Source organism: Scomber scombrus, chromosome 9 (genome assembly GCF_963691925.1).
Source record: "Scomber scombrus chromosome 9, fScoSco1.1, whole genome shotgun sequence".
Classification (NCBI taxonomy): domain Eukaryota; kingdom Metazoa; phylum Chordata; class Actinopteri; order Scombriformes; family Scombridae; genus Scomber; species Scomber scombrus.
Genome location: NC_084978.1, coordinates 18,232,013 through 18,254,420, shown reverse-complemented (window position 1 = coordinate 18,254,420; position 22,408 = coordinate 18,232,013). Strand labels below are relative to the sequence as shown.

The 22,408-nt window shown below is 40.7% G+C and overlaps 3 protein-coding genes across 4 annotated transcripts; all 3 read left to right on the top strand.

Moving 5' to 3' along the window:
* Positions 1 to 1,948: 1,948 nt before the first annotated feature.
* On the top strand, positions 1,949 to 7,157 carry klb (klotho beta). The gene is made up of 6 exons (XM_062425263.1): positions 1,949 to 2,710; positions 3,838 to 4,351; positions 4,454 to 4,722; positions 4,832 to 5,088; positions 5,302 to 6,224; positions 6,742 to 7,157. The coding sequence occupies exons 1-6, from the start codon at positions 1,949 to 1,951 to the stop codon at positions 7,155 to 7,157; spliced, it is 3,141 nt and encodes a 1,046-aa protein (XP_062281247.1).
* Positions 7,158 to 8,889: 1,732 nt separating this feature from the next.
* Positions 8,890 to 14,379, top strand: ube2ka (ubiquitin-conjugating enzyme E2Ka (UBC1 homolog, yeast)). 2 transcript variants are annotated; one of them, XM_062426024.1, is made up of 7 exons: positions 8,890 to 9,204; positions 9,777 to 9,870; positions 10,106 to 10,164; positions 10,282 to 10,361; positions 10,668 to 10,767; positions 12,838 to 12,966; positions 13,058 to 14,379. In XM_062426024.1, the coding sequence occupies exons 1-7, from the start codon at positions 9,142 to 9,144 to the stop codon at positions 13,130 to 13,132; spliced, it is 600 nt and encodes a 199-aa protein (XP_062282008.1). In that variant the 5' UTR covers positions 8,890 to 9,141; the 3' UTR covers positions 13,133 to 14,379. The 2 variants fall into 2 exon arrangements, with proteins under 2 accessions (XP_062282008.1, XP_062282007.1); XM_062426023.1 differs by having other exon boundaries at positions 10,282 to 10,364.
* Positions 14,380 to 16,935: 2,556 nt separating this feature from the next.
* LOC133986064 (neuronal acetylcholine receptor subunit alpha-9-II) lies at positions 16,936 to 22,408 on the top strand. The gene is made up of 6 exons (XM_062425841.1): positions 16,936 to 16,984; positions 17,705 to 17,850; positions 19,188 to 19,342; positions 20,320 to 20,500; positions 20,974 to 21,325; positions 21,621 to 22,408. The coding sequence occupies exons 1-6, from the start codon at positions 16,936 to 16,938 to the stop codon at positions 22,406 to 22,408; spliced, it is 1,671 nt and encodes a 556-aa protein (XP_062281825.1).

The window sequence follows — 22,408 nt, the reverse complement described above, 5'->3', positions numbered from 1 at the left end:
AAAAGGGGCTTACTGATGACCAAACAAATTGTGCATAAATGTGCACAACACAGTGAAGTAGTGAGCTTTGCCGAGAGTTGAAGGCGGTTTTCTTTGGTTTCTCAGATACAGACTCCAGTGATTTTACAGAACATAACGTTGAGAGGAAACAGACATGAAGGCACATCTGAGACTGTTTTTTGGATGTACATCCTCTTTTCACTTCCCTATAATGTATTATGCAGAGCTTGTCAACGGAAACTATTGGGTATGCTTCATGATTACACGTGCATATTATACCAGTATGTAGGGACAATGACAACATTTAAGTCTAACTTAAATTTAGTTTTTCAATCTTAAATGACCAAATGAACAACTTTAGAGTTATTTTTTATACTGTGTATAACATATGTCCATCTTCTGTTCAAAATCATGTTATATATGGAGACAGTTTGTTTAATCTGCAAAAGGAAACCGGGAAGTGATGTATTCATATTAGTGCTCATTACCATGTGATCTAATAACTCTGTAATGTCTGTAATATAACTGTTGTAAGGTTGCTTTGAAAGACAGTTGATATGCAGCTCAGTGTTTTGGAGGCGTATTTTCTGTAATGTAACAATGTCCACAATCAGGTCAGTCTGGGTGGTTGAGGACCATTTCCCTCAACTCAATTTACTGTAACCTGGGCAACTACACTGTTTACTCTAGACACTATACACACTGCCTTAATGAAGGTGGATGACAAGTGGGCTTTCTGATAGGCTGTGACCTTTTTTTATGATGATAGGAAGGCTCAATCAAAGGCAGCCGTGTGAACAGACAAATGAGAATGAGAACACAAACACACACACTTCCCAGCAATGTTTTTAGTCTAGTGGTGCTGTTGTTTCCTTAAATCAGTGACTGGAAAGTGGACCTAAATTGAATAAGATCATATGAGCCAGTGTCGCTGTTCTTGCCTGTCATGGTTTGATCAAATTGTGGGTGAACACTGCAGACGTGCTTAACACCTTCTGGCCATAAGACGACAGAGAACAGCATCATGCTGCAAAAATTGTATTGTCCTCCCTTTCAATAAATGTGTTGGATATGTATGAAACATGTGAACTCATATTGGAAAAATTGAATTCATTCACTTGAATGTGAAACTTTTTTTGTTTGTTTGGGTTTTTAATAATAATAATATTTTTTCATTTTTACCACAGGCACACTTCAGGTGGAAAAGATTTAATGGCAGGCTATACTTAACATTTAAGAGGCCAGAAAAATCTTTGTGTTGAGTGTGTTGTAAACAGATACACAGCAATGTGAACTACGTCTTAGTTATGGAACTACCATAAGATCAGAGTGCAAGCTAATTATTGACACAAGAACCTTCCTTGCAGCAATCAGCAGCATGTTTAGTGCACTGTGTGTGTGTGTGTGTGTGTGTGTGTGTGTGTGTGTGTGTGTGTGTGTGTGTGTGTGTGTGTGTGTGTGTGTGTGTGTGTGTGTGTGTGTGTGTGTTCACAGGGATAGCTAAGTAATGTTGTGTTGATCCTCTCTTTTTAAAGTTTTTTTTTTTATTCTTAAATTTGTATTTTTTGGTGAAACAATAGGAGAAGGATGAAGTGTTTTTGGAATTGGTAAAAACATCTTAGAAGTATATGGTTCAAGACTGTGTGTATATGAGTCAACCTTTGTATGTGTGAACATTATGAGGTAGGGAGGGGCTGAGTGGGAACACAGTGCACTGAAGGAAAGAAAGGGAAATCTGACCAGGTTACCTTGTCGGATGGATACTGCAGCGCTACACTGCTTCAAATGTTAGTCTCTCTAGGCTGTGATCGTTTCCCCTCCATCCTCCAGCACCATGGATCTCTTGGATCTCACAAGAAGAGTAATGATATTTTGCAGAGTAGTTGCTTTGTCTTAGGCCACCTTCTCTCTTCAAGTGGATTTCTGAAACAAGGTAACCTTCTTCAGTATGCTGAACCATCCTTTCCCGACACTTAAGTGCCTCTTACTTTCCCTCCTGTTGTTGGCGTGTGGTTGTAACAAGTCTGCTGGCTCACTTGGGGAGGGCAGGAAGATTTGGCAGCAGCCCAAGCCTGAACCTGTCATCCAAGACCAGGCTTTTCTTCGTGACACCTTCCCATCAGGATTCCTTTGGGGCTCTGGGACATCTGCCTTCCAGACAGAAGGATCCTGGGACCAGGGTGGGAAGGGTGCCTCCATCTGGGACCATTTCACCCACTCCTCCATCAGTGGTAATTTGGCAACTGAGACCGCCAATGTGGCTAGTGACAGCTACACTCGCTGGGAAGAAGATGTGGAGGCACTCGAGTATCTGGGCGTAAGATCATACTCCTTCTCTCTCTCATGGCCTAGACTCTTTCCTGATGGGAATGCCAGGGGTAGGCCCAATACAGCTGTTGTGGAACACTACAGTCGTTTAATAGAGAGGCTTCTGGAAAAGAAAATTGAGCCCATTGTCACTCTCCATCATTGGGACCTGCCGCAGATCCTACAGGAGCAATATGGAGGATGGAAAAATGATACACTTGTGGGATTGTTTGAGGACTATGCTGCTTTTTGTTTCCACACATTTGGGAGCCGTGTTAGGTACTGGCTTACAATGCACAACCCATACCTGGTTGCTGCACAGGGGTATGGGACAGGTGTGCATGCCCCTGGAGAAACAGGGGGACCTGCTGGTTCGCTCATTGTGGCCCACAATCTGATCAAAGTAAGTTAAACAGAGTCAATGTATTTAAAGTCTGCTCTTAATACTTTATTACTTCTTATTAATGCTTATTCTGTTAACACAATGCTATTTATTTGTCTGGGCTGTAAATTATAGAACTTGAAGAGTTTCTCTAATGATATAGACTGCCTGTAAATTTTGAACTTGTGCAACTTTTATCAGTTTATGTTAGTCAGGGAATGTTTGTGTCCCCTAAGGATTTTGAGTTCACAAGACAGTGAAGTAAATGACGATTGCACCAGTGCACTGATATTTTCTATCTAAAACAATAAAGGCTAACAGTTCCCACTTTTTGTAACACAGTAACTGTATAACTGGTTCAGCTTTAATCCTCATTATATAAATTTAGTCTTTTCAAAGATCAGTTGATCATATTCTATTTTGACAGGTATGTGGTCTGTAAACAGGACACTTGGAGAAACACTGAGGTCAAAGTCCACCACATCAGCACTTTTGTGCTGGAGAGAAACATTGTGTGACAGGAAGTCAAGGAGATATACCTAATTAATAATCACTGCTGATAGTGTGTGCACAGCTTCACCAGAGTGAATTGTAACAGATTGTGTACATGATTACTATATATTACTTCCACTACAGGGATTAAGTCTTTGGTTTTGGTTGTTTATCTGTTAGTTAGGAGAATAACTCAAGAGCTTGCTTAGAAATGTGAATGACAGTTTTTGTCACTTACAGTACTGGATACTAAGCATCCAAATATGCATTTAACATTTTTAGTACTAAAATAACACATTTAGAAGATTGTGTGGACATTTAGGGAATTTGTGCTCTGTGGGTGTTTTTGCAATGTTTTAAAAGCATGATAGGCTCTTTCCACAGCAAACATTTTGACTTGTCATGGTAGGAAAAACACAGGTGTATTTAATAACATTAATGATGGCTTTGTTCTATTGTCTTTGTCCCATTAAGCTATAAAAGTGAGCCAGCATGGACAATACTAGGACCCTAAACACCTGTGCTTTTGCTACTATAATATGTCAAAATATCCTCTGTGATAAATGCCTATTATATATTTGTGATTATGTTGTTGACATCAGTATAGGGCATCGTATATATATACTGTATATATATATGTCTGCTGTGATTTCCAGGCACACGCCAGAGCATGGCACACCTATAACAGCCACTTCCGCCCAGCTCAGAAGGGTAAGGTGTCCATTGTTTTGGGTTCCCACTGGGTTGAGCCTCAAAAAGGCAAAGCCACAACTGCCAATATTGAGCTTTGCCAGCAGTCAACAGAGGCTGTGCTTGGCTGGTTCGCAAATCCCATCTTCGGTGATGGGGACTACCCAGTCACTTTAAAAATCAATCATGGGTCCCTCCTGCCTACATTTTCCCTTGAGGACAAGCTCTGGGTGCAGAAAACAGCTGACTTCTTTGCTTTGTCATTCGGGCCAAACAACCTCCGTCTGGGCCGAAACCTGGTCCACTTTGGGCAGTCTGTGACCCCAGATCTGAGGCGCCTCCTGGGCTGGATTAAACTCGAGTATGGAGACCCCAAGGTGCTGGTGGCTGAGGGAGGCTGGTTCTCTGAAGCTAGTGTGGGAAGGGAAGACACAGTAGCCATCTACTTGATGAAGAGGTTTATCAACCAGGTACTACAAGGTAGGATGGTTGTAAGGAGTGAACAAATATGGTTTAGACAATATAATATCAGGTAATCAACAAACAAATATAAAAAATCTTTTCTAACTTCTTCTATTACAGCTATCAGGTTTGATGGTGTGCAGGTGTTTGGCTACTCTGCCTGGTCATTGGTTGATGGATTTGAGTGGAATAATGGCTACACTATTAGGCGAGGCCTTTTCTACATTGACTTTAGTCAACCTAACCGAACCCGGACCCCCAAGACCACTGCTCAGTACTACAGGCATGTTATTGCTAACAATGGATTCCCCAGAGATGAAACCTCCAGTGAGATCAAAGGTCGTTTCCCTTGTGAGTTTCATTGGGGTATTGCTGACTCCACCTTGCAAGTAAGAGCAGGAACCAAAGAACACAAGAGAGCGATTTTATTTCATCTGTGACTGAATAACATTATCAGCACCCATCAAATGACTTTCTCCTCTCTTTGTGTTATTGTAGGTCCACTTCTACCCTTTCTCCCCACAGTTTACTGATCCACATTTGTACAGTTGGAATGTGACTGGAGACGGTTCGCTGCATCCAGTCCCAGGTATTAAGCTCAGCACCAGTAGAGCCCAGTGCACAGACTATTTGGCCATCCGTGGTCACCTTCGCCTGTTTGCATCTACTGGGGCATCTCACTACCGCTTTGCCCTAAACTGGTCTCTGATTTTACCCCAGGGAGACCGCTCCAATGTGAACACTGAGGCTTTGAGGTAAAGTGAACACCATTCCAGTCTTCTCAAATTCAGCCCAGTTTTATTTATTTAAATTCAGTACAATTCAATTCAAATCCATAACATAATCAGATTCACACTATAGATTATAGCACGATTCAAGTCGATTTAAACAAGTTAACCACTGTTTCTCTGTCCAATGCACACATTAACTCTAATTCTACTATTTCATATTGTTACTACATTTTATAGGTACTACCGATGTGTTCTGAGCGAGCTCAAGAAGCTGGACCTGGAGGCTGTTGTTATTCTCTACTATCCGACACACAGAGCTCCATATCTGGGCTTGCCTGGACCACTGTATGCCTCTGGGGGTTGGCTCAACTACAGTACAGTGGAAGCCTTTCAGGAATATGCAACGCTATGCTACCGAGAGCTGGGCTTCTGGGTTCGATACTGGATCACGGTCAATGAGCCAAACAGACTGGTAGATGTTTATTCCAGTGGGACAGAGAAGCATCAGGCCACTCATAACCTTCTTCTGGCTCATGCAAAAGCCTGGAGGCTACATAAGCAGGATAGCAAACAGGGAGCAATGGTATCACTTGCACTACATGCCGATTGGGCCGAACCTGCCAACCCCTTCCTAGAGTCACATACAGTAGCAGCACAAAGATTCCTTCTGTTTGAACTTGGTCGCTTCCTAGACCCATTGTTGGGGCTTAGACATGAGAAGAAGCAGAGCAAGGGGGACTACTCACAAGAAATGAAGGCAAACCTGGAAGAGAGAGCTCAAGTAATGGGCCTCCCTGAATATCAACCTAGTTTTACTGAGACTGAAAGGGAAGAGCTCAGAGGTGCATTGAGTTTCATAGCATTGAACCATTTTACCACCCGTTTGGTCTCTCCATTTCCCGACACACAGTCTAATTTTCAACAGAGACAAGCCCCTGATCATGGCTGTCAGATCCTTTCTGATCCCACCTGGCCATCCTCCAGTCTGGGGCAGGCTCTTGTTCCCGTGGGCCTGCGGAAGATCCTGAATTGGGTGACTGAGAGATACGGAGGCGCTCTCTCTGTCCTCATCACAGCCAGTGGGGTTGATGACCAGGCTCCTGTGGAGGACAAACTGAGACAACACTATCTAAGGAGTTATCTACAGGAGGCCCTCAAAGGTGGGTCTTGTATTTCAAATATTATATTCAAAGTATTCTCCTTTCCTCATTGGGCTGCCAATATGTAATTCTCCTTTTCAATGCAGAATGTGTGCTGATATTATTTCATCACGAATAAAAAAAGATGTTGAAACATAGGCAAAGCCCTGCAAGCAATACAGGTTTTATGACCATGTTACCTCCGGCTATAAAACCTAGATGTAATGAGAAACCATGAAGATCATAAAAAGAGAGAGGAGGGCAGAGAAAAACAGTGGTGCAATAATTGTTGATACAAGTTGTGTTCATACTTTGCCCTTTATGGCCATTTATGCCCTTAATACCCCTGTATTTAAACACGCCTACATTTCCTAACACATATGGACACGTTTCCTTAATGTTTGTGTTTCAGTGTACAAAAAGGCTGTTTTATATATAGGCAATATAGTATAGTCAAATCATACATATTTATGGATGTGACTAGGCAGAGAATCTTTGAACAATTATTCTTGTCTTTGCAATTATTCTTTTTCACCAGCTCGCCATTTAGATGGTGTCAACCTGCAGGGCTTCTACGTGTGGAAGCTGCAAGATCGACATGCTGCCCAGTTTGGCCTCTTCACCTCAACCCACCACCAATCCAAAGCTAAAGCCTCTCTTGCTGTCTACAGAGAAATAATAACTCATGGCGGTTTCCCCGAGGACAACACCACACAGACCTGCAGGCTGAGCGGGCTCCAGCAGCCTTGCTCTGCATGTGCGTGGGTGTTCAAGAACAAAGCCATGCTGGTCTTTGGGAGCTGCCTCCTAATAACAGCCGTCATGTTGGCTGCACTTGTCATCTTCGTCTTCATTACCAGAAACCAAAGAAGAGGCAGAGGGAGGGGGGTGAGCAGGAGGAGAAGAAGGGAGAGAGTACCGGTGTGTTCATGTCCACCTGTTGTTAAGCGATAACTGTAGGAGAGATCAGACAACAGAGTGGCTCATCAACAGAGAAGAACCATGATTTCTTATTATGTGTGGTCCATTAATGCTTATATCTGCTCTGTTGTAATAAACATTATTGTCTACATTATTGTCTACTGTGATAATGGTTATTTAGATGGGGTGATCAGTTAATGCTTTTTTGTTGGCAAGTTGTACAGTTGGATCACAATGAAAGGGCAACAGATTTACTCAATGCCAAAGACTCTTGTACATGTACTTTTATAAAAGTTGAGAAATGATTATGTGAACTCTATGGTTTCCAGTGAAAGAGAAGAAATGTTAACTGCATTTTCACCTTCATCATAAAGAAAATACATCCATATCATTTTTCTAGTATTGTAATAAACCCAGTCAGTGATGATAATATTGTGTAGATCAAAATTGTGATGTCGATATTTTAGAGTTTCATAATATGATATGCTTATTAGTTAGTTATTTTTTTCAGTAATTGTTTAATTGTTCATTTATTTTTTCATGTCAATATAGTGGTATCCACTGTGTAGAAATTCTCCGACAATAACTGTGATGTTTAATAGGACAAAGATGCCCCCTAGTGTCATTAATTCCACTGTGATAAAAAACAAAACAAAACTGTGAAACACAGGTTGGCCTTTTGTTAAAAAATGGGAAGAATATCAAAACGTAATTTTGATTAAATTTAGATTTATGTTTATTATAGTTAACTGTTGAGATAACTTTGCTTTACGTTAGAGCACAGATAAACATGTGGTACTTTGAATCCCTATATCTCAGCTGAGCTTATAAAGTAGCACGTGCTTCTCTGATGATTTTCTGGTCACTTGAGAGAAAGGAATTTCTTTTAATGTAACATGTCCTTATTTCTGATCAAAAGTATACACTTTGTGATCCCCATCTTTGATTTTTATAAAGTGTACATGAGAGACAGACATGGTGGTTTAACACGCTTGTATGCAGTTTATCTGTACATCATTCATACTTTAGACATTAAAATATCTTTTAGAACAGGGTTGTAATGTAGTTGATCACATGGTAAATCTATTTGCTTGTTTTTGTGTGAAACCATGTTTATTGTTTATGGAGTGTTTTGCATGAATGTGTAAACTAAAAAGTACAATTAAAAGGGAAACACTGACCTTGTTTGTTTTTTTCTTTAGAAAAAAGTAAAATAGCAGCTTAATAATAATAATAATGATAAGAAGAAGAAGAATGATAATGATAATGAATAGAATACCTTTATTGGATCTAGGGCATGTTAACATTCAATTAAATGTGCACTCTCTCTGTATCCCATACACTCTACTCATCCGTCCAGTCACTCACATGCACACACATTAAAAGAAACTGTCAGTTGAATGAGTAAATAGCATAAAAATGTAATATGAAATAGAAAATAATTTAAAGTGCTTATTCAGTTATTGCACATAAGTGTACTATGATTTCACTTAAGGTAAAATTGTTGCGGTGGCAGTGGGGGGGGGGGGGGGGGGGGGAGGGGTGTGAGTTCAGTTCACTGATAGCTGTTGGGTAGAAGCTGAAGTCTAGAAATGTGGGTTTTTATTATCATTATTATTATTATCAATAATAGTAATAATAATAATAATAATAAATTATTCATCATGCATGGATCAACCAATGACAGGAGGCGTTCAGGATGGCAATACAGATCACGTGACCCCCTCTCCTCCAGACTGCATGCAGTTTGGTATTAAAATGTTTTCAGTACCACCATCCATTCTGTTGTTACACATTGGAGATGATAGATACATATTGAGCTGTTTTGACGAGTCATAATATCACACTGATAACCGGAACTGACGGCACTCGAGGTGAACAACGTTTGCAGCTGTTATTGTTGAGATTGTGTCCCCAAAAAAGAGCAGAGTTTACTGCAGGCAGGAGCAGCTAGCTAACGTTAGTCAGGTCGGACGGACGGCGGCGAGGCCCCAACCGGACGGGAACGGGGGAAACCATGGCCAACATCGCAGTTCAGAGGATAAAACGGGAATTCAAGGAGGTGCTCAAAAGTGAAGAGGTTGGTTTGTCATGTTTGCCTGTTCTCGTTACAGCTTATCAGTGTTTCTGTGGACTAGGAGGCTGAATGTGAGTGACGCGTCGCTGGCTCAGCTGTCAGTTTGCTAATCGCCGTGCTGCTGCTAGCTTTAGCTTATGGCATCCGGCTTCACATACAGATATTAATGTGCTACTGTGGCGAGGTTACAGCCCAGAAAGTTACAGGTGAGAGAAGCATTACTTGAGATAAATTAGCCTCCTCAAGTTCACATTGCTAACGTACCTGGCTAGGCTAAGCATGCCTCCTGTGGTAACTAAGCTAGCTCAGTTAGCTATCAAAGATAGTTTGGTGTCGGTTTACTCTCATGTGTGCTCCACATAGACCCGTCTCAGCTCACGTTAGAGAGCCAATATGTGTAGATCCATGAGACGTGTGCAACAAGTTGAGGTCAACTTTGGCTAATGCTGCGGGGGTGGGTGTCAACTTATGCTGCATAGGCAGGTTTGAGTTTGACAGCAAGCGACATTAACACTTTGCAGTCTGCCTGTCTGCCGAAGTTAACATGCTTCTTTGCCTTTTTTTCATCCTTTCAGACGAGCAAAAACCAGATAAAAGTGGATCTGGTGGATGAGAACTTCACAGAACTTAGAGGGGAGATAGCAGGGCCACCTGACACACCGTACGAAGGTGAGGGGCTCCTGGAGACTCTCTGCTGTCTGCTAACCTCAATGCATGGTTGCACAATTTCGTTACGTGATATTAGGTGCACAAGGCCTCACCAACTAACAATTTCAAGAGGGGTTTAACCCTTATTAATGCAAACAAAAGTGTAGTTACACACTGCCCGACTCTGTTGTTGGACGTTTGAAATATTTCTGTTATCATTCTTGAATAAATGTGATTTTGCTTCATTTCTTTCCAGGGGGTAGATATCAACTAGAAATTAAAATTCCAGAGACATATCCTTTCAATCCACCCAAGGTAAGTATTCATTAGTTGTATTTGTTACAGATAACTATTCCCGTTGTCCTGTTGGACTCTGGTGGTAGAATTTATGTGTTAATCTCTGTTTTGTTTTTTTCCCTTTCTGTTGCTCAGGTGCGGTTTATCACAAAGATCTGGCATCCCAACATCAGCTCAGTCACAGGTGCAATATGTCTGGACATTCTCAAAGACCAGTGGTGAGTGAATGTGTGCCAGCATTCCCAGCATTCTTCATCCATCATACATCCATCATGAAACACTTCTCCAGTTGTGTGAGACGCTGGTTCCCCTTCCGAAGCCTTCAACAGTCCTACGTTCGTTTGTGTTAACTCTTAGAAAACAATACAGTCCTCTCGCTGATCGTTTTAACTCTTACAACAAAGCAAATGACTTCAGTACTTGTTGTTCTGTACTCTTGCGTATTTTAAAGCCAGAGTTCACAAGGAAAGTCAACCCTCATATTTGAGCTGCACTAAACATTGACATGTTTTTCCTTTCAGGGCAGCAGCTATGACACTGAGGACGGTCCTCTTGTCATTACAAGCCTTATTGGCAGCTGCAGAACCAGATGACCCACAGGACGCAGTGGTAGCCAATCAGGTGGGTGTGCATGTATATTTATTTTTGACTTTTTGTTGACCAAATAATTGTGAAAGTATCTCTGATGGGCGGGGCTGAGCAACATTTTATATACGATTTTATTAGCGCTAGCTGGCAAGCTTTTGATTGTCCTAGTATGGTGGTATGACTCATTTCCATCTCCTCTTAAAGCCTTCAATAACAGTTACCTGATGTCATTTTTCTCAACCAGGGTTACTCAACCTATTATGACAGTGTGATTGTGTTTTAAGGTACAATTATTCTTGCAACCTTTTGTGTTAGAGATCTATCATGTCAAATCAGTTACAGGATGATTGGAGAACTCTTTTAGTTTGTATTATCGGAGTAGATTAAATGAGTTCCTTCACAAATATTATGAAGATGACATATTATGATCTATGTGGAGTTAAATTTAAATGGTTTCTTGCATCTGTCTTTTAAAAAAAAATGTTTTTTATATAAAGCTTATAGATAAAGAAGAAAGACATAATGAAGATTGATGTTGATGCTGAAAGATGACATCTATGTGCCAGAGTACAAAGGGAATTAACTGCTTGCTTATCCAAAATCAAATCTAAAATCATACCTTTTCAACCTTCAATATAAATGTGAATATGGTTTTGTGTCTTGGACACCTAAGCACTTTTCAAATATAGAATAACCCTTGAATCTGTTGTCTTTTGCTATTCAAGCCCCCAGACCCACCCATTTTGCCTAAATATCACCTTAGAAGTGGGGCAGGTACTGATGGTTGTTACATAAGCAAGATAAATTATTTGTCACCACTGAAATATTGGCTTAAAGGAAATATTGGTCCTGAATGCACCACTGTCACTAATAATAGATTTATTGTTGAGATATTTATGTCACATGCACCTGATCATAATCCTGGATCATTATGCCAGTGCCAAAGATGAATGTCCATTTTATGTAAATATAATGGACAATAAAGTAGTCTGAATCTGAATCTTTTTTTAAATGCGTCTTTACCTATAGATGCAGAATGCTTTTTGTTTTACTTTGTTTGAATGTTAATCATAACATGTTAAGCAGTGGTGGTGCAATGTCAGTAATGTGAAAGTGTTGTGAAATATCATGTGTAGGCAGTAAGCTTCCCTGCTTGTCTTTTTGAGAAGATTATCCTACTGAACACACTGTAACGCCTACATCCAATCACTAACCCTGTGTAAAAGTGAGTAACAATGATGTACCCACATTACAATTCATACAGTGTGAAAAAGGGTTAGATAAGATTAGACACAACTTTGTAGATATTTAGTGATCATGTTTTCAACGGTTACATTATTGAGTTTTGAACAGCTGCTCAGAGATGTTTCATTGGTCAGACATCAAATAATGAGTAGAAACCTGAAGCTGTGGAGGTGGATTGGAAGGTGTTATACCCACAAATTTCAGTGCTGTCCTGAAGATAGCTCATGAACATTTGACATTTATAGTATCTGGTTATTTTATTTGTTGTAGTGCTTGATGACCTTCTGAAAAGAGGCCCGTTCAGTTAAAAACTTGACACGCTGCAATGTGTTTATTTACATCCCAATTTAAATGCTAATAGCTGATGTTGATGGAAAATCTAGAACTGCATTACATTTTAGTTAAAAGCCCACACATTATGCAGACAGAACTGGGCAGAAATTACTTCCTGGCAGACTGCAGCTGTACCAGTTCCTCTGGCTCAGACCATCTCAGCAGCCTCAAAATCTTGCAGATCATTATTTTATTGACAATCTAATATGAAATGGTAGAGACGGGTCATAAGTGCACTGCTCTCTTGCTCATAGTTGCATGTGTACTGGGGGATCTGAACATTTTTACCGTGACTGTTATTCAATGCATTAACAAATACTGTGCCTAATATTTTCAATCCCGTATGTGTTTTGTGTTTTATCATTTTGAATCGCAGTGGATATAATTCTTATTTTTATACACAGATCAACGTGTAAAAACAAATCTCAACAACTTGAACTGAATAAAAATATATAAAGCTTGAGTTGTTGACAGTGTTATGCTGAACGTCTTTTACACAAACTTTCATATTTGTTCATTTTCCAGTACAAGCAGAACCCAGAGATGTTCAAACAGACAGCGAGGCTCTGGTCTCATGTCTATGCAGGCGCTCCCGTTTCCAGTCCGGAGTACACACGCAAAATAGACAAACTGTGTGCCATGGGCTTTGAAAAAGTGAGTATCTCTCAAACTATTTTCCTCACCTGCTGTGCATTACGTGGCTGAATTCTGCTGCAGAATAAAACTTTTTTTGTTTCCTCTACAGAATGCAGTAATAGTGGCATTGTCGTCAAAATCCTGGGACGTGGAGACAGCGACAGAGCTACTGCTCAGTAACTGAATCTTGACACTCTTCATCTTCCTCTTGAGCCCCATCTCCCCTCCTCACACATACACACCCTGCTCCAGATTCCTGCTGTCTCAAGGCGTCTCTCCCCCTATCGCACCCTCTGTTTTACAGTGGACTCCTCACCTCCACACTCACTCTTCCTCCACCCTCCCTCGTCTCCCCTCTGTGTGACACTTTTCTCCCCCGTCCCTCCTGCCCGCTCATCACCTCTGCTGTACCACACTCCAATCAGTTGCTCCGTGAGCTCCTATCGATGGTTTCTTTAAGATCATTCAACATTCCACTCAGCGCTACAATCAGAAGTCCAACCACATCACACCACCATATCTTGAAGCCAATGCCAGACTTAAGACCCCCACCCACGCCCGCCAGTCTCCCAGCTTTCTCTGGCTGTGTCCAAGAAGCGGTTGTCTGCGGCAAATCCTTGCCTATGCAGTGCATATACTTTCATATGTGGAAACCTTTGTAGGAAAGAGTCAAGCCATTCAAGGAGACTCTTTTGGACCTGGTCATGATTTTTACACACTTCAGGCCTGTTTCCCCCACCGGTAATAAGCCCAGTCCTTGACTTATCACATTTTTAAATGCGTATCACTACTGAAATTTTCTCTTGCTGCATTCAAAATGAATACCGTCTCTCATTTTCTAATCCTTGTACAATAAACTATCAGTATAATGACTTGAACTAGACATTTCAGACCTCTATGAATCATTATCTTGTGCCATTACTGGAATAATTTGAGGCGCTATAAGGTGTTCATTCATTTTACACTTTGAATTTGGAAATTCAAATAAAACTGGTAAACACGACCAGGCAGTGTTATTAAGACACAGAAAAGGACCAGGCTTATTCCCTGTTCTTGAGACAGTGTTCACACAGAAATCATACTCACATTCATGTCACAGTTCCCCCCTTCAACTGTCTGACAAACCCAAAACTCCTGCAGCAAACCCCAAAATCCCACCCCAACACCTGTGCGTGACACGGCGTGCTTCGCCTGTCACTTTCACCACATTTTAAAGAACATTTTATTTGGTTTTTGGCCTCCTACAGGAATACATTTGGATTCTTGTTTTTAAACAGAGAGAAAACAAACAAAACAGCAGCAGTAACACAACCTCTCACAAGTCTGGAATGAAATAGTACAAAACGAGTGAAAAATATTGCATTATCTAAACAACGCCAACAGATAAATATGTCAAAATGATTCATCTGTAAATAAAGATATTAAAGTCTGTGTAAATTAATCCGTACTCTGTCCTTTGTGTGTTGCCTCTCAGAGATGTGTCTCTGCTGTGCTGCATAATATTTATTGACTGGAATAATTTTCTTGCAAGGAAGAAATACAAAGCATCAAGAACTGCCTGGTAACAATTTAACATATCAGTACTGTCAGGTTCCTTTTTACAAATTATATTCATTATATAGTCAGTTTCTCATAGGGTTAAACAATATGGGATAAACAAGTGTTTCTGCATGCTGTTGTGTAGCATCCAACATTTGTTTATTCTTATTTTTGGCTGCGCATGCATTTGAATAAAAACTAGGGTGAGGCACTAAATTTACACGACCAACAGAAATGTAACCTTCAGGGAATTACGTTGCCAGTGAAAATGGAGCAAGCAAGCCAATTTAGATGAAGAATGTGCACGCAGAAGCACTGGAGAATGGATTGTGCATATTAGAGTTTGCCTCTGTACAGTGGTACTTTGGACTTGTACAGTAGTGTTGCAATGCTGTTGGGTAGATGCCTGGTTGAACAAGCACTTTTTTTGGGTGCATTTAGAGCCTGAACAAGGCCAGCATGTATCGTGATGTACAGACCACCTTGTGTTTAGTGAGGCAAACTGAAATGAGCGCAGTAACAGATGGTGTGATTGGTAGCATGTTGTGCCTCGGTGAACCTCTCCAACTAACACTGGCAACAATCTGCTGCATTTCAAACTGCAAAGCTACCACTGATTTCTTGACATCTAATCAACAGGAAGTGTGTTGTTTATGTCCAAAATCAGTGACAGTGATATAGTGGATTTGTCTGCACACTAAAACAGCCTAAGGTTTTTAAGAAATCATCCCAAAAGACAAAAGTTAATTCCTCCACTTCATATTGTCAAATCTCTCCAGTAGATTTACAATCTGGAGCTCCTCCAAGCCTCCCAGAGCAGTGGAGGAATATACTACACAAGACCGGATACATAACATTGAAAGAAATACTGAGCTTTCTGGCTCCCACAATGGCAAAGAGAGATTCGAGGTCTTTGATATTTCAAACAAACAAAACCCTTCAAGGTGTAGAAGGTTACATAGAACTGACTTCAACATGTCATATCTCCTTGAATGTACTTTGTTCCAGTCAGGTTGGGCTGGGTGAAAAATAGAGATGTCTCCCACAGTATTGCTGTTGGGAATTACAGTGTCTGACTCACAACAGTAAGGTCGTAGTAACATCGTTATCTTTTATTGGGCATAATTGTAAGATTCCTGTGGGGATAACTTATCTAAATACATTTTCAGCATAGCTTCCCTCAACACATTTCTCTCACTGCAGTTTAGCTTTGTTATTTTTCATGAATCATTAAGGATCACTACCATGCAATGTTTAAAAGCCAAAAAAAACATTTATTAAGATAAAGTAACACAATGACTTTAGTATGAGAGATCTCTGACCTTTTTACTAATGGCTAACATTTACAGTTGATAATATATATGATATGGTAATATAATAATCTCCAGAGGGGAAACTAGTTTGGGCGCTAATGGTTAAACAAGTCACACAGGTGGACAACATATGAAGAGTATAATGTCACAACAGCATCAGTGACACTAAAACACAAAAAACAGATATTCCGAGAGAATATTAGTGTAGCACAGGAGCCAGGCTAGCCACTAAATTAAGGAACATTATATTTGATACAATCAATCAGTTCATAAATAACACACTATAAGGACAAATTAACCAGAGAATGACTACGGCTTGTGGGTGTCACAACCAACTAGATCCAAAGTGTTTAACATGGTAATTTTCTCTCATCAATACTCTGAAATCCCCCAAGTATCTGCAAATATTTTGCAATTTGTCTTTAATATATTTTTAAATAATTAAAGTGCCTCTCCAATTCATATCTGGTGCCAGATATTGTTTCTTTATTTTGATACCTACTCTGATTGGCTTCCACTTTCTGTGATGCATCAAATCAATCATCATCTTGAAAACAACAGATAATTAACATTTTAATTTAGGGCCATATATCATGATATGGCACATGTTTTATTTCTTATCTGGCTTTCATGCATTACAGTAAAGTGATGTAATTTACTGAATTTAGCAGACTGTTCTACATGTTCTATTATTTGTCTGTACCCACTTAGTCATTATATCCACATTGGTTGATATATTGATATTGATAAACTCCTGTTTTTTCTCCTGCACACCTCCCTGGTATTGGCACTAAATTGTGGGCAGATGCCAGCAGCTCACCTGGCTGCAGGCGTTTGAACGGCAGGTGAATAGGCCAGTGTGTGGTGAGGCAACGATTAGAGGGCATCCTATTTCTCTCGATCCCGACGCTGCTATGTGATAGCCAGAGTTTTATTCCGCGTCTCATCAGTAGACATGCGGCCTCCCCTGCAAAGCAGTAAGAGCAGTCCTGACCGACGGCGACGACGACCACAGGAAACGTCCTGCTGTCTGCTGCTGACTTTGGGCATCATGCAGGCTCATCAGGGGATGAAACCAGGACCGTAAGACTGGTGTTTGCTGTTACTTTGTATTTCGTCGTGGAAGTACTTGCAGATGTTCAATATGATCCAAATAATCTGTCTGGCGATGTTGCTTCCCAATGGTAAGTTAGATGCTCTTGTTTGAGGAAAATCAAAAGTCTGTACTGTTTTAACATTGCACACACTCTATTTTCTATTGGTTAGAAAAGACACGGTGTAATGTTTGTGTTTATCAATGTTAAATGCATTGCTGCGTGCGTAATTACGCTGTGCGTCTTGCAATTAAAGGGCAATTACATAGACGTTAAAATTGCATGCGGCTCTCAAATCATTCAACCAGGCAAGCTATAAGCAGCGACTATGCTTCAGTGAAAATGAAGACCTTTGTATATTGAAGACCAAGATGTATATTGTCATATATAAACTCACATTGAAAAAAAATTTCACTCACTTTTTGGCCTCTCCCGTATCTCCAAAGAGTTTGGAAATAACCCAATTCAAACAAAATAAATATCCACACAATAGTTACCATATGGCATTTATTCCCTAAATATAATTTTCTCAAAGCCATAATTTCTTATTGATTTCAGAAAATGGTACTAAATTGCAACATCAAAAGAAAAACTCATGCAGTTTCTCCTTAGTTTAGTTAAGCTTAATTCAATGTCACAATTAGAACAATGTGAAGTAAAATACAGTTCAAAGCTGTGAATCAAAGCACAGAATTGACAGATCTCTATAATAACCTCTGAAGAATTGGTACATCAAACTGCATCAAAGAGCAAAATGGTTGTTCCGTCTAAAACTTGAAAATGTCAGGTGATCTGTCTTTCTTCCTGCAGTGGTTCACTCGGCTCAGGGTCATAACGCCCAGAAGCTTCTGAATGATTTGATGGAGAATTATTCCAATGCCCTGCGGCCTGTGGAAGACACAGACAGTGCTCTTAACGTCACTTTACAGATCACCCTCTCTCAGATCAAAGATATGGTGAGTATATTGGCTCATTGACAATATCCTCAGATCTATTTATATTTACAGAACCTAATGGTAAGAAGTTTATTATAGAAATAAACCAAATTTCTTTAGACCAAACAATAGGGAAGTCCACAAGTAAAAATAGTTTAAGTTGAGTATCATAGCACTTTTTTGACAAACTGATTATTTAGTTAAAGCAAAAAAAAGGTAAAATTCATCATGCAAATGAGTTTCTCAAAAGTAAGTTCTTCTCTAAGACCAAGAGATATTAATGAATATTGTTTTAATGCCATATATGTGGCTATTTTCCTGTATTTTCCAGCTCCCTTTCCCAATTAAAGCACCATAAAAAAGTTTAATCACAATGACAGTAATCCTGCCTTGTTGTAAGCTGCTATAGACTGGCAAATACAGAGCACCATAAATCATAACTGACACTCTAACTTTACTGAACCCAGAAGAACTAAAGCATTAAAATGAGATGTTATGTTGAATTTTGATTACATTTTTACCAAGTTTTCATTACTTTAAAGATAGTAATGGCTAGAGGATGTGTGTTGGTGCTGAGATGTGTGTGTGTGTGTGTGTGTGTGTGTGTGTGTGTGTGTGTGTGTGTGTGTGTGTGTGTGTGTGTGTGTGTGTGTGTGTGTGTGTGTGTGTGTTTGTGTGTGTGTGTGTGTGTGTGTGTGTGAATGACAGGTGGAACTCTTACTGTACTGGCCGGGCTTACTGTTACTCAGCTAGATCAGGTTCCTGTTCAGGTTCACTGCTGTGTCAGCCCACAGCACTTGTGTTTAGCACTTGTGTTTGGGGGGGGGTGTGCTTGCAGAGAGAAAACAGCAGTCATACTGAATGAAATGTCTCTGTGGCATACCAGGTTGTCTGCTGTTGTCCGTTTGTCATGTTTAAAAAGGAAAGAGTGAGAGCCAGACAACAAATAAGTGTGTGTGTGTGTGTGTGTGTGTGTGTGTGTGTGTGTGTGTGTGTGTGTGTGTGTGTGTGTGTGTGTGTGTGTTGGAGCGTCCTGTTACGCAAAGCGGTTATGCTGTCTTCAGTTCAGTGCTTCAGTGAAGCTCTGGCAGGGATACCAAAACCACCCCCACCCAACCTCGTCAGCCAGACACGCTGCTCATCCACCTGATATTTACAGACAGGTCTGGATTTCAACTGCTGTGATCATCCGAAGCCCTTCTGCCCATGTAATGCTCATAGAGAGTTAATGAGCAACAGAGAAATGAGTATCACTCTATAAGCTGCTGTTAGTGTGTCTCCACTGTGTGCAGGCATGTGTATGTTTGCATAAAGGCATCAGTAAAGTAATTTTTGTGTGTGTATGTTTGTGCGTCAAGGATGAGAGGAACCAGGTGTTGATCGCCTATTTATGGATCAGACAGACTTGGCATGACCCTTACCTGAAGTGGAATAAAGAGGACTATGATGGACTCGACGTCATCCACATCCCCAGTAGCCTTGTGTGGAGGCCCGACCTTGTCCTCTATAACAAGTACGCCCGTACGTCACACAGACAAACACACATGCACACAAACACTATAATTTCCTCATCTTTCTAGCAATGTGAGAACAAAGGATTTTCAGATTTAGGTAAACCTTAACTTTGGCATTTAATGACAAAATGTTGAAATTCTCCTTAAATCTTTGTATTGTCATAGATAAAGAACATTTTGTTCTAACAAGAAGCAGCATTACACATCCACATATTCACCTGTGGGAGATAACAACTTCCACAGTACTAACATTACTAGAGGGAGCTTCACTAATAATATAAATCATTTTAAGATTATAATATGATTTGAGGATAATAATCTGCTTCATTTATGTAACAATTTACAACTAGTTGAAGTTAGAACGTTCTTTAGTCAACAACGCGCAATTTGTATATGTAGTCAAATGTAAATGTATATACAGTATACACTTTAAAAAGTCAGTTATAAAGAATTCATACAATGTTAAATATACAGTATGTGCTGTGTTTTGTATTTGTATTTATTTGTTTTGTATATCATGTAGTAAAGCATGATATTGAGATAAATCTGTATTAAAGCAGCTATAATCATGTAACAATAAACAGATATTGTATGTGGATATACACAGTTACTATTCCTTTTAAGGATACACATACAGTGTAACAGCCCTGCAAAAATATAATATCTGTGTGAAGCAGTCTTTGAGGCTGTAATCTGGCTATTATAACATACATAATTGTAATAGCTTGTTTTAGATTGTACAGGTATGTCAAATAATCATGTTCCTCAGTTTTAAAAAGCATACAATATACAATCTACACAAACAAAATATACTAACACTGACTTTTGGATTTAAGATTTAAGATTCAATTTACTGGTTCTATGTTCACTTCTGTAACAGCAGAAGATGCTGTAAAGCAACTCACTGCCATTTAAACAAATGGCTTATGTGACGAGAGCTTTTGTCAGTGTGTCTTTACTTTCTCTTCTCCTCCAGGGCTGATGATGACTTCTCAGGGCCGATGGACACCAACGTGAGACTGCGCTACAATGGAGAGATTACCTGGGATGCTCCTGCTATCACCAAGAGCTCCTGTGTGGTGGACGTCTCATACTTCCCCTTTGACAGCCAGGAATGTAACCTGACTTTTGGTTCGTGGACCTACAATGGCAACCAGGTATGGAGAAGCACATGCACATATGTGAGGGTAAATCTACCTCAATTCAGTTTATCCAGATTTTCAGGGTGATGATGATCTGTGCCATCTAAATATATCAGGTCAAGTTAAATTGGATTCATAACACAAAACTTTAATCTGGGTTGTGGGGTTGTGACTTCTGTGTTAGGTCAGTGGGGTTAACTCAGACTGACACACACACACACACACACACACACACACACACACACACACACAGACACACACACACACACACACACACACACACACACACACACACACACACACACACACACACACACACACACACACACACACACACACACACACACACACACACACACACACACACACTATCGCCTTCAAACTAACTGTGTAGAGCTGCTCTCTCTGTGGTAATTCAACTTGATTTAGTAAATGTCTATGGGTGGAGCTGGTTGTGTGCACCTGCTCATACTTATTCCTTATTTCAGGTAGACATCATTATGGGCATGGACAGTGGTGACCTTTCAGACTTTGTGGAAAACGTGGAGTGGGAGTGCCACGGGATGCCGGCCACCAAGAATGTCATCATGTACGGCTGTTGCTCTGACCCGTATCCAGACATCACCTACACTGTGCTGCTGCAGCGTCGCTCCCGCTTCTACATCTTCAACCTCCTCCTCCCCTGCTTCCTCATCTCCTTCTTGGCTCCTCTTGGATTCTACCTGCCTGCAGACTCTGGGGAGAAGGTTTCACTGGGAGTGACAGTTCTTCTGGCTCTCACTGTGTTCCAGCTAATGGTGGCTGAGAGCATGCCGCCCTCTGAGAGTGTACCACTTATAGGTAGTAGATACCTAGAGTAGATGTGTTTAGGGGTGGCGTTAAAGCCAATATTTATGGGACTTTTATGTGACTGCAGCATCTTGAAAATAATTACAGTGACATGCAATGCTGTCAGTCTGTCTTAGTGTCTTTTTTAAACTACCAGTTCTGAGTTTGAGGGGCACCAAACTCTTGGACTAAACCATCACTCTGGTTCAGAGATAACGAAAGACAAATGATGAGAAATTGACAAAACAACCAAATATATCTAACCTAACAGCAAACCTCTTTCCTTTCTGTCTTTTCTGTTACACAGGGAAATACTATATTGCCACAATGACCATGGTCACAGCCTCCACAGCTCTCACCATCTTCATCATGAACATCCACTTCTGTGGTGCAGAAGCCAAACCAGTTCCACACTGGGCCAAAGTCCTTATCATTGACTACATGTCCAAGATTTTCTTTGTGTATGAGGTAGGGGAAAACTGTGCTACTGCCTCCTCTACCTCTTCCTTGTCTTTTCACTCCCCCCACGACGACATCCATCACCAGCACCTCAACTCCCACATTCAAGCGAATGGTAAACCAGGCCACCGAAGTAGCCGAGACGAGAGGCAGGGCCACAAACACCCCAGGCCACAGACCCCTAAGCCACAACATCACCCCAGAGTGAAAACCCAGCACCACATCACCAGGGAGGAGAGAAACCACCTCTCCAGCTTTGCACCTGGGAGGTATGAAGGCCCTAATGGGAAAATTCCTATAGGTGATTGTTGTAAAGAAGACCAGAAAGTTCCATGTTGCCCTGAGGACCAAAAGCTTCCCTGCTGCCCTGAAGAGAAAAAGCCTCCAACCCAAGGCCCCACTGTAACCTTTGGCCCCTGTGTGTTCTGTAGCCATGGCAGTGGCATCCCTGGTGTGGACACCAAGCTGGTGCGCAATGTTGAATACATTGCAAACTGTTTCAGGGAGCAGAGGGCCACATGCGCCAAGGGGGCAGAATGGAAGAAAATTGCTAAAGTCATGGACAGATTCTTTATGTGGATCTTCTTCATCATGGTTTTCCTCATGAGCATCCTCATCATTGGCAAGGCACCATGA

Bases quoted from the DNA above. Each gene is read 5' to 3' on its own strand.
- klb (XM_062425263.1), top strand. From the start codon at position 1,949: ATGCTGAACCATCCTTTCCCGACACTTAAGTGCCTCTTACTTTCCCTC. The intron at 4,352-4,453 runs GTAGGATGGTTG...CTTCTATTACAG, and splicing joins TATCAACCAGGTACTACAAG to CTATCAGGTTTGATGGTGTG. The intron at 6,225-6,741 runs GTGGGTCTTGTA...CTTTTTCACCAG, and splicing joins TCTACAGGAGGCCCTCAAAG to CTCGCCATTTAGATGGTGTC.
- ube2ka (XM_062426023.1), top strand. From the start codon at position 9,142: ATGGCCAACATCGCAGTTCAGAGGATAAAACGGGAATTCAAGGAGGTG. The intron at 10,165-10,281 runs GTAAGTATTCAT...TCTGTTGCTCAG, and splicing joins ATCCTTTCAATCCACCCAAG to GTGCGGTTTATCACAAAGAT. The intron at 10,768-12,837 runs GTGGGTGTGCAT...TTCATTTTCCAG, and splicing joins ACGCAGTGGTAGCCAATCAG to TACAAGCAGAACCCAGAGAT.
- LOC133986064 (XM_062425841.1), top strand. From the start codon at position 16,936: ATGTTCAATATGATCCAAATAATCTGTCTGGCGATGTTGCTTCCCAAT. The intron at 17,851-19,187 runs GTGAGTATATTG...TTGTGCGTCAAG, and splicing joins TCTCTCAGATCAAAGATATG to GATGAGAGGAACCAGGTGTT. The intron at 21,326-21,620 runs GTAGTAGATACC...TCTGTTACACAG, and splicing joins TGAGAGTGTACCACTTATAG to GGAAATACTATATTGCCACA.